Source organism: Juglans regia, chromosome 15 (genome assembly GCF_001411555.2).
Source record: "Juglans regia cultivar Chandler chromosome 15, Walnut 2.0, whole genome shotgun sequence".
NCBI lineage: Eukaryota > Viridiplantae > Streptophyta > Magnoliopsida > Fagales > Juglandaceae > Juglans > Juglans regia.
Genome location: NC_049915.1, coordinates 12,590,461 through 12,603,072, shown reverse-complemented (window position 1 = coordinate 12,603,072; position 12,612 = coordinate 12,590,461). Strand labels below are relative to the sequence as shown.

At 37.4% G+C, this 12,612-nt stretch overlaps 1 protein-coding gene across 1 annotated transcript; it reads left to right on the top strand.

The window, feature by feature from the left end:
* Positions 1-5,379: 5,379 nt before the first annotated feature.
* On the top strand, positions 5,380-6,258 carry LOC118344688. The gene has a single exon (XM_035685796.1). The coding sequence runs from the start codon at positions 5,380-5,382 to the stop codon at positions 6,256-6,258; it is 879 nt and encodes a 292-aa protein (XP_035541689.1).
* The last annotated feature ends 6,354 nt before the right edge of the window (positions 6,259-12,612 follow it).

Here is a 12,612-nt window from a genome sequence, read left to right as displayed (position 1 = left end):
ATGAACAATTGATGGTTAAAACATTCACAAACCCATTTGAATATCACATGGATTTTTCAAGTATCTAATGTATTCGAAAATCACAATGAATCAAGATAAATATACAGATAATCAAAGAATCCAATAATAAAACCATTCAATCAATCAAACTCACAATATAAACTTGATCCAAAACAATATCTAAATCATTAGACTTCACCTTTAACCTTAGTACGAAAATTTAGCCAACCAACTTCATCACAAGAGCCATGGAATTCGAGAAAATATTTTACATAACACAACTAAAATAAAGCACAAAACCCAATAACAGAAAACAGCCTTCAAAAGAGAGCAAAGGTGGAGAGAAGGCTAAACTGAAAAACTGGACCGCGTCCCTCCTGTTGCCCTAACTTCAAGCCTCCGTTTGACCCCCTAAACTTCCCCATTTGGAAAATTCCATTAGATAGAATTTGTCGATCTTGAAGTGAAGTTTCCATCAAACCAAAAATAGTATCAATCGAAGATCATATGAGAAAGTTATGACCAAACTACCGATCTACTGTCACTTTCCTTCTAGACTACGGGTCTTTCCAAATTTGTCTCAATTGACGATTTTTTATGCCTGGCCTATTCACCTGAAATTTGGACCTCCAAGTCAACTTTTTTTTTTTCCCTTCAATCTTGGCCTTTGAATATCTTTAATTGCTAGGGATCTATTGATTATATTTTTCATCGAATTTCTGCACAAGAAAATAACTGCATCAATATCTCTGAAAATATTTGCATTTGAACCTCATGACACACACTACTTTATTATTAAAACTCGTATACTATGCAATAGTGAAGAAAGTGATATATAATTCTACATATAAGTGAATTTACATTCAAAAGTGATGTAATAATGCCCAATATGAAATTATATAAATGAGATTTTAGCTAGTTATCATACTTTATTGTCATCTTATTCAAATCCTAGTAGTCTATGCATATTATGAGCATTACATCCTTCTTCTTAACAAATAATACTAGTGCTCCCAATGGTGAAAAATTTGGTCTAATGAACCCGTTGTCTGGTAACTCTTTCAACTGCGCCTTTAATTCCCTTAACTTCGATGGCGCCATATAGTAAAGTGCCTTGTGCATGGGGCTTATTCCCAACTCCAATTCGATTGTAAATTCAATCTCTTAGACTGGGGGTAATCCTAGGATATCGTCTACAAACACCTCTGAAAACTTCTCAACAATAGGAACTCCCCTTACCGACATGTGTTCCTTCGATTTCCATTGGCCAAATGTCTCTTCTTGCAATGCCAAGATATCTCTTGGCATTGTGCTTAGTCTACTACCTACCAACTCCATTTCTTCTCCACTAGAGGATTGAAATGTCAATACTAGCACAGTGCTGGAGCTTGGAACAATCAATCCATCCTCAATATAATGTCAAACCCGAGTAGATTAAACACTACAAGATTTGCTTCCAACACTCACCATTTGTCTAAGAGGCAACTCAATGCAACTTGCATGCATACTACCACTTCCCCAGCTGGCAGAGCTACTGCCACACTTTGTTGCACTGACTCAATTCATAAACTACACATTCTGGAGAATGTGGTAGACATGAATGACTAGGATGCACCCAAGTTGAACAAGGTATATGGTGATGAATTGGGTCTAATGAATTCCTTGTCCAATAGCTCCCGCAACTGCGTCTAATGAATTCCTTGTCCAATAGCTCCTGCAACTGCGTCTTCAATTCTTTTAACTCCAACAGTGCCACACAGTAAGGTGCATTGTGCACAAAAGTTGTCCCTAGCTATGAGTCGATAGTAAACTCCACCTCCCAGACTAGGGGTAATCCAGGGAGATCGTCGGCAAACACTTTTGAAAACTCTTCGACGATAGGTATTCCCTATAATGTCTTTTGTTCCTTTGCTTTAAGCAATACCTGTACAAGGTATGCTTTGCTCTGTTGGCCAAGTCTCTCTTGGCTTGTAAGGCCGAAATCACCCTTCGCATAGTCCTTAATTTGTTGCTAGCAAATTCCTTTTCTTCTCCTCCAGATTGTTAGAAACTAACAACCCGACTTTGGCAATTGATACTAGTGTAGTGTTGGAACAATCAACACATTCCCAATATACTACCAAACCCAAGTAGGTTAAACACTATAAGATCGGCTTTTAGCACTCTTCCTTCTAATTCTAAAGGGCAACGTAACACCACTCATGTGCATACTACCACTTCCTCTGCTAGTAGAGTCACTACCACAATTTGTTACATTAACTCCATCCGTAAATTGGGATGCACCCGAGTCGAACAAGGTAAATGTATAGTACCCAAACAGTTTGATTCTTCTTGATACAGTCAATCAAACACTATTGCTTACAGTGTCTAAATTTATTATCCAAAATGCAAGTAACTTAACCAAGAGAGCTTATACCTATAATGCTAACGGCCTCTTGAGTTTTTGTGGCCTCCTCGTCCACTTCTCTAGACGTCAAAGTGTAGACTTATGCCTACACTACTTGTATCTGACCCGATCTTCCTTTAGCTACACTATACTTGCTTCCTTGGACTATCATAGGGCATTCCTTGGCAAATTACCCAGTTTGCCCGCACTTGAAGCTCTTGGTCTTGCCCTATCAATGTTCTCCCTCATGAGACCTATTGTACCAATGGCACACAGGTGTCCAGCCTTGTAGAGTTGCTTGTGGGCACGCGCCCTTAATCTGGACACAAACTTCTAGGCTGATCATGAACTACTCCCTTTCACAATATAAGTTCTCTTTTGTCTAGTTGTCAGGGCTGCCAGATTGCAGTGTTCACAGTCCCTGATAAAGGCTACTTCCACTAGCCTCTAGAAATTCAATATATGTAGGCTAGAAACTTGAAATCCTATTTATGGCATCAACCCATCTTGGAAGCATTTGGCTCGCATCTCTTATATGGAAATGAGATGTGGAACAAACCTCCATAGCTCCATGTACTTGGCAGCGTACTATTCGACCATCATATCACTCATAAAGTTCATTGTCAATTCATGGCCTCCAGTGAACCCAACTCCATAATAAGCAGTTGTCGCTTAGTGTCCATCATATCTTGTGTTCCTCAGTATGTCCATAAATCTCAAAACTCCAATCAAGATCAATGATCAACCTCCCAGACTTCATGGGTCCTTCGTTCCAGCTAAACCCAGGGTATCGGTAGGCTAGGAATAATTCGTAGGGACAACCCCTCTACTTAGCACGCTGAATGGCTTGCTGCCATTGTTTTGTGGGTGCCCGTTGTTGCTGGAAGAGTTCTTGTTGCCGTTGCAGCACATTGTTCATGCGATTGATGGCCTAATCAATGACATACCTCCCATCTCTATGTGGATATTCCATTTCATACGTCTCCTTGGGTTGCTAACTTCGGGGTAGGCTAGGTTGCACAAAGATGACTCTCCTGCCATAGGACTCAATTTCACCATTTTTGCCTACCTTGAGACTTCCAAAAATTTAAGCCTACCATATTAAGATTAACGCCTAATCTCTAAAAGGTTCCTGCGTGACTTATAGATTTATCCAGAACCATAAGCTCTAATACCACCAAAGGCTATGACACCCCTAAACCCCACTTGTGTTTTGGCAAGGAAGTCATGGAGTTGAGATGTGCACCAAACATGGCACTCCCTCACGTTATGTGAAAAGTTGTGTGCTCGCTCATGCATGTCAAAAGATTCACAACAGAAAAATATTTATGTCATGTAATGAAAATATAAATTTTAATAATGGAGATAACATTAAAAACACCAAACCTGGTATTGTAAACATCCATAAGTCACCATGTTTCAAACTCTAAATTAGCTAAAGTTATTACAATTCATACTTCTATTCATCAAATCACTTAAAACATAGCAAATTAATCATTAATGGAAAAGTATCCCTATGGGGGCAACCCTCCGTCTCACTCCTCGGGTTGCGATGGGGATGCTAAACAGGTCCCCTTGAACCGTGTGTACCTGTCGGTACCACAACACATCACAGGCATCTGCGTCATTTATGAGTACATCAATATAACTGAAATAAAACTGATAAACATGTTGTTGGCACCACCAACATTGGGTGCCTGATTTTCCTTCGGTAACCAGTTACCTATGTCCCATTTAAACCTGTTGATGGTATTTTGTCAACCTAGAGAATTTCACACCAATGTAAACACTCCAGCGTGGACAATGGAGTTTCACTAGGATAACACCACATCCTAACACTTGGTGTCGTGATAAAAATAAAAGACTACTAACTTGAAAAATATTTTTCGTCACATACTTTATACATGTGATTTCGGTTGGGATCAAGCTCAAATCTAATTTTTAATGGCCTAATGTGATTACCAAGATGTAATAGAGTGGTTAAAGGTAGGGATGACATTCGGTCGGTTTGGATTGGAAAAACCGATCGGAACGGCCTTTTTGGACAGGACCGACTCGGGACTGGGTCCGATCGATCTTGGTCCAAATTCCATAGGACCGAACGTTTTCGATCCGATCCATGGTCCAGGGGTTTTTCACCCTAGACCAAACCGAATGAAAATAAAAAATATATATTTTGTAATTTATATATATTAATTATATAATAATTGTATATAATTAATTATATAATCTTCATCTAACCTAATCCTATCACTAACTCACCATTAAGTAATTATTAACTAATAGTAATATTTATAATTTTATACTAATACTAATACTAATATTTATACTAATACTAATATTTATACTAATACTAATAGTTTAGACTCTAATATGGTATCAAAAAAATTACTAATAGTCTAATATAGATTATAGTTATACTAAATCATTATAACTAATATTACTAATATATAGCTATACTATATTACTAATAGTCTAATACTAATATTATTATATAGTTATACTAATCATAATAATTAAATTACTATAAGTCTATAACTATATATATTTGGTATCAATGTATTATTATATTCTTTAATGTATAACTATAATATATAGTACTAGACTACTAGTATTTATTAATATATTAACATATTATAAGATATTAAGAGTTATAGTATAAATTATAATATACGTATAATTTATAAATTTATAATAGTATGGATAATTAAATTATTTATGCTTATTGCTTCATATACAAAATGTAAAAAGTTGTATATGGCACATTATGCATTAACTTAGAACTATCATAATACATTAACATACTCTAAGTTAGTAACAAAGTAATAATTAATATCATCAATATAATTATAACTAGAATATATCACACCAAAAGGGTCCCCTCTCTTGAGCAGATGGGGTTTTCTCTCTATGCTTCCTAGGAACATAGAGTTCTGTCTCTGGTATCTCATCGATACATAGAGGTTGGTTTTGCCTCAGTTGATCTTTCACTCATGGAGGAGGAGATTTCTCATCTTTGTAAGGGCCTCAAACTTACGGAAGAGGAACAACAAGAATACTACCTAACGGAAGAGGAAATTACGTTTTCTCAAGATATTAGCAACTCATGCCTTGTTGCACTGGTAGCTGCAGACAGAGAAGTGAACAAAGGAGCCTTCAAAGCAACTATGACTAGACTATGGAATGGTGAAGATGTGATTACTTTCAAAGATTTAGGAAGAAACAAGTTCCTCCTCAAATTTCACAACCCCATCGTGAGAACCAAGGTGTTAACTAGTCGTCCTTGGTCCTTTGATAGAAATCTAATTTGTATTCAGGAATGCAAAGGCAGTTTAGCCTTAAAAGATCTCGACTTTTCTCTGGAACCTTTTTGGCTCCAACTCCATGATCTCCCTTTTGCTGCAATGAACAAAAGAACAGGTGAGAAGCTCGGGACAAGTGCAGGCAAGGTCATCATGGTGGATGTTGATGAAAAAGGAAGATCCTGGGGGGGAGTCTTACGTGTGAAGGTGATGATTAACCTCTCTAAACCTTTGACAAGAGGTTGTGTTATTAATGTAGGCGATGCTCGCTCCTGGATACCTTTCAAATACGAAAGACTACCTTCATTCTGTTACTACTGTGGGATAGTTTTGCACTCACAGCATAGATGTTCAAGACATTTCTCAGATGGTAGCACGCATACTGAGTCACCACCTCAATATGGCCCCTGGCTTAGAGCTGATCCACCTCAAAAGCCAAATCACTACAAAACTCTAACAGTCCAGAGGGAAAGAACTCAGGCAATTGTCGACAGGCCAACTCCAATGATCAAGAATTTGATTTTGGCAGGAATAATTTATCTCAAAAGTCAACTGAATTCTCACCAATAGACACGTGTGATCCTGTGCATCCGAAATATGCATTGGAAAAGAACAGGGTAGATGAAGACCTTTTGTCAAATAAGGACAGTGTCAGTTGCCAACAGTTAAAAAAAACAACTACCCCAACTTGTCTTGAGGGGTCACCAGTTGGAGGTGTCAGGATCTCATTTTCCAGCAGGCAGTCAGACTCATTGTGTATGGACACCAATATGACCCTCGTAGCAGATACTTACCAAGTAGGTCCTTCTCTCCTATACTCTCCTTTAAACCAAAAGCTACAAACAAAGTCTCCATTTTTATCAAACTGGAAAAGAAGAGCACGAGGTAAGACAGTTTTGAATGCTGTGTCAAGCTTGTCCAACCCATATGCAAGAAATGCAATCACCAAAAGGAAGAAAAGAATCAATGGCTCTACCGTTAAACCCACGAGATCTTCAAAAAGACTCAAACAAACTTTGGCAGTGGCTGTTCAACAACACTGCCCATCCCCATGATCACCTTAAGTTGGAACTGCCGAGGGCTTGGGAACCCTCGAATAGTTAGAGAACTCCACCTTTTGGTGAGACTTAAGTCCCCATCTTTGATCTTTTTAATAGAAACAAAATGTAAAAGAGAAAAAATGGAGTTCATTAGAAATAAGCTAGGTTTTGACTACAGCTTCATAGTGGATTGCATAGGTCGAAGTGGTGGCCTAGCTTTTTTCTGGAAACAAGAAACATCTGCCAATTTGTTATCCTACTCCCTTAGCCATATATCTCTCAGAGTTCAAATGGAAAATGATGGAAAATTTTTCATTATAATAGGTTTTTATGGTCAATCTATTACTGCAAAAAGAAAAGAAAGCTGGAACCTTCTAAGACTATTAAAAGTGAACACAGATACTCTCTGGTTGTGCATGGGAGACTTTAATGAGATTACTTCCCATGGTGAAAAGAGAGGTGGCCCTCCCAGACATTTTAATCAGATGGAAGCATTCAGACAGACCCTGGCCTACTGTGGACTTGGTGATATGGGCTTTGAGGGATCCCTTTTTACCTGGTGCAATAACCGTGAGGGTCCTAGCTTCATAAAGGAAAGATTGGATAGAGGATTAGCAAACAGTGCATGGCAGGATCTATTTGACTCTAATTCAGTTTCCATCCTACCAACCATTTGTTCTGATCACAACCCTCTTCTCATATCCAGTTCCTCATTTATTCCCTCTTTCATCAGAAACAAAAGAGTTTTTAGATATGAAGCTTCGTGGGCCAAGCAGGAGAATTGTGAATTTGTGATTAAAAGAGCTTGGCAAGGCTCATTACAATCGGGGTCCAAGGCAGAGGTCACTAGAAGGGGCCTTGAGAGATGCAGATTCCAATTGAGAGAGTGGTATACCTTGATTAGAAACTCTCATCAACAAGAGTTAAATACCAAAACTGAATTGTTGAGATCCCTGCAAACCTCCAACTCTGGGATGGATAATGATCAGATTCGAATTGTTCAGAAGGAATTGGATGTGTCTCTAGAGGCATTGGATCTTAAGTGGAGGCAAAGAGCCAAACATAATGGCTCAAGGATGGTGATAGGAATACCAAATTTTTCCACAAATGTGCATCGATTAGAAAACAGAAAAATTTTGTACAAAAACTCCAATCTGGTCTGGGACAGAACTTGACAAATCCGGATGACATTGGATGTGAACTCCAATCAGTTTTCAGAGATCTCTTTACTACCTCCAACCCTACAAGCCCTGACTCTCTATTGGAGAATCTCAGACCAACAGTCACATAAGAGATGAATTCTTCCCTAACAAAAGATTACACAAGAGAGGAAATTGAATTTGCCATTTTTCATATGAATCCTCTGGGCTCCTCGGGACCAGATGGATTCCCTGCCATTTTCTTTCAAAACCATTGGCATATTGTTGGGGAGGATGTGGTTGCTGCTACTCTAGAATTTCTTAATACTAAGTCAAATTTCCAATCAATCAACCATACTTTTATCACCCTTATCCCCAAGAAGAAAATCCCTTTGTTTGTTTCAGATTATAGACCCATAAGCCTTTGCAATGTATTCTACAAAATCATTGCAAAGGTTATGGCAAATAGGCTCAAATCCATTCTGCCTCTTCTAATCTCATACAATCAAAGTGCCTTTGTTCCAGGAAGGATAATCTCTGATAACACAATTATGGCATATGAACTAATGCATTCAATGCAAAACAGAAGAAAGAATCACAAAGAAGCTTTCATGGCACTCAAGCTAGATATGAGCAAGGCATATGATAGGCTAGAGTGGTCTTTTGTACAGCAGGTACTTCAAAGGATGGGATTTGCCAAGGAGTGGATTGAGCTGGTCATGCAATGCATCAGCACTATCTCTTATTCTATTCTTCTCAATGGCTCACCTCAGGCATCATTCAATCCATCGAGGGGTATTCGACAAGGAGATCCACTCTCACCATACATGTTCATTCTATGCTCAGAAGTTCTCACTTATGCACTAAATCAATCTGAACAAAAGGGACTAATATCTGGCTTCCCGATTACTAAAGGCTCTTTGTCTGTTAACCACCTCTTTTTTGCAGATGATAGTCTGGTTTTTTGTAAAGCACAGATGCAGGAATGGATTAGACTTCATAACATCATCTCCTTGTATGAATCAGCTTCAGGACAAAGGCTAAACCTTGAGAAGTATTCAATCTTTTTTAGTAAAAACACAAGGCAAGAGACCCAAAGCTCTATACTATCTATTGCTGGTATTAAAGCCTTGGGGCCTTTTGAAAGATACTTGGGATTGCCCTCTTACATAGGAAGGAGTAAATCAAGAACCTTCTTTCCAATCCTTGACAGAATCAAAGCACAGATGAGCAGCTGGAAAACTAACCTGCTTTCCCCAGCAGGTAAAGAAGTCTTGCTGAAGTCAGTCATTCAATCCATACCTACTTACTGCATGGGCATTTTTCTAATTCCAAAAGGCATACTGAAGAACATTAACAAACTAATACAATCCTTTTGGTGGGGTATCAAAAATCTGAATTCTAAGATGCATTGGCTTAATTGGAAAGGTCTTGGAAAAGGAAAACATGATGGGGGTTTGGGGTTTCGAGATTTTGAAGATTTCAATAAGGCTCTTCTAGCTAAGCAAGGGTGGAGGATCATTACTAAGGATCAATCACTGGCCTCTCGAGTTCTAAAAGCTAAATATTTTCCATCTACAGATTTCTCCTCAGCTAGAGTCAAAAGGGGTGACTTCTTTGTGTGGAAGAGTATCACAGCAGGTAGACAGTTACTCTATGAAGGCCTTATTTGGAAAATTGGTAATGGGAACAAAGTGAAAATATGGTCAGATAAATGGCTGCCTATCCCAACATCTTACAAGTCTCAGTCCCAACCCAAAGTTTTGTGCCCCGAAGGTACTGTTAACTCTCTCATTGATCAAGAAACCCACTCATGGAACACACATCTGGTTCAAAATATTTTCACTCCTGAAGAGGCTGCCATTATTTCCAGAATTCATGTTAGTCCTTGTAACAGCAATAATAAGCAAGTTTGGAGGTGTACTAAGAACGGGCTCTTCACAGTTAAATCAGCTTACCATCTTCAAGTGTCAATGAATGATACCAGTAAGGGACAAGCTTCAGACACTTCCAAACATGAGGCCTTTGGAATCGATTATGGAAGCTTAAAGTGCCTAACAAAATTAAAATATTTCTCTGGAGATCAGCTAAAGAAATCCTTCCCACCAGAGTTAACTTGCACAAAAGGAAGATCATTGACTCACCAATGTGCCCCTGCTCCATATGTTTAATTCACCCAGAAACCGTATCTCATGTTCTATGGATGTGTAAAGCTGCTCAAGATGTTTGGAGTATTAGCTCAAGGAGAATACAGAAAAGTAAAACTGAGGTGGCATCCTTTCATGATTTACTTTCAAATCTCCTTTCCACACTCCCACCAGAGGATCATACTAGTTTAGCTTTCACAGCTAAGGAAATCTGGTTCATAAGGAACAAGTTCATTTTTGAGTCCAAATTCGCCTCCCCCCAACAGATTTTAAAACTGGTCTCCTCTAGCATGACTGACTTGGAACAGATAGAAAGGAACCGGCAGAGGACCTCTCCTCAGATCCAAGGGACAGCTAGGTGGTGCAAGCCTCCAATCAATTTCTACAAATTAAACTGGGACGCAGCCATTGACAAGATTAATTGCAGGGTGGGTATAGGGGTGTCAATTAGAGATTGGCTGGGTCTTGTGACAGCAACTCTAAGAAGCCCTTGTAATTCCTTTCCTAATCCACTCTTGGGAGAAGCCTTAGAGCCTTGCGAGCAGTACAATTTGGTATTGATCTTGGTCGGAAAAATGTCATCTTCGAAGGGGACTCAAAACTAGTGGTGCATGGCATGACTAGTGGAGCTGAAGACTGGAGCACAGTGGGCTTCATTTATCAAGATACTTAGAAACTCTTAGGCACTTACAACTCTTGGTCAGTTAGACATGTTCCTAGACAAGCCAACATAGTGGCACATTGTTTGGCAAAAAGTTCTCTAGATTTATCTGAGGACTCATTTCATGTAGAGGATTATCCTCATTGTATTCACAGTTATCTCTCTTGAGATTTTAATATGAAGTATGTTTTCTCTCAAAAAAAAAATAATTATAACTAAACTAAATCACTATAAGTCTACTGTCTATATATAGTATTAATATCACTATGAGTCTATGACTATTGACCATATCACTACTATTCTATGAGACTATGACCATATATTATTATGTAGTATTAATATCACTATTAGTATAGTATATAATATTAGTAATAATTTAGTATCAATGTATCAATGTATTATTATATAATGTATAGTATTAGTATCACTATATGATATATCATTATAATATATATATACACACACTATATGTAGTAGTAACACGATAATAGTATAATATATATTATTAGTATATATTAGTATATTATAAGAGTTATAGGCTTATAACATAATATATGTATAATAGTATAGTATTAATACCACTATAACTACATATACATAATACAATTATTTATTAATCATATACCTAATACAATGATTTATTAATCATACACAAAATGTAAAAACTTAAGTTTAATATATTGACAATTATCATAGATTCATAGAACTATAAATTATAATACATTGGCATACTCTGAGTTAGTAACAAATTAGCAATTAACATTTAACATCATAAATATAATTATCATTAATTATTTTTTTAATGAGTTAATTAAATAATCCACATTAAATAGTTACTTAATTTTAATTTTTCTAATTTAAATAGTTTTTTTAATTAATTTATGTGCCAAAAAGATAAAATTCAGTTTCCTTGGAAAAGAATTTGGAGACGGAGACATAAGGCGCCTCTCAAAGCTGTATTTTTTGTGTGGACAACTTCCTTGTGTAAGATCCTCACAACGGATAATTTGAAGAAACGAATAGTGATCATCACAGATTGGTGTTGCATGTGTATGAATGGAGGTGAATCTGCGAACCATCTTCTACTACACTATGAAGTAGCTCAAGGGTTATGGAATGAGGTATTTAGTAGACTAGACTTGGGTTGGGTAATGCCTGAGACAGTAGTGGCAGTTTTGGCTAGCTGGAGAGATCTAAGAGGAAATCAACAGAGTAAGGCTGTATGAAAGATGATTCTTATATGCATCATGTGGTGCGTATGGCAGGAGCGCTACGAACAGACGTTCGAGGACAAAGAGAGATCAATGGAGGAACTTATTGCTTTCTTTTTTAGAACCCTTTGTACTTTGGCCTCATCCGTTAATTTTAATGGACAAGACTTCCATGATTTCCTTGTATCTAATGTCCCTATGTAGTTATGGCATTCTTTGTACTATACATGGCTTTGCCTATTCTTTTATTAATACACTTTGATTACTTAAAAAAAAAAAAAAAAAAACTTGTTTTGTTTTAAATTTTTATGGATAGAACTTGTTGGAGACTTTGCCAATTCTGTGGAGACGTCAAATTCAATGCCTACCAACCTTACCCCCAATGTTGATTAAAGACTAAAGAGGTGAGAAGATTGTTGGTTATAGTTTTTTAATCATGATTAATTGTTGACTAGTAGCAGAAATAAAGACTGGTCTGAAACTTGATTAGGAAATGGTGATTGTTTAAGCAGATTTTTCTGTTAGACTTGTTTGAATCTGATTATCACAGATTCACATACCATTATATAGCAATTAATGGCTTGCATTGCCTTTTTAAGTCATGCTTTCATCTTTAGATCTGGGAGAATTTAGTGCTTGACACAATTAATGTTTGACCCAATTTAAAGCACATACCATTTATCAAGTGATCATGCATAGGCAGAGGGCTCTTTGGCTGTCTTTGGT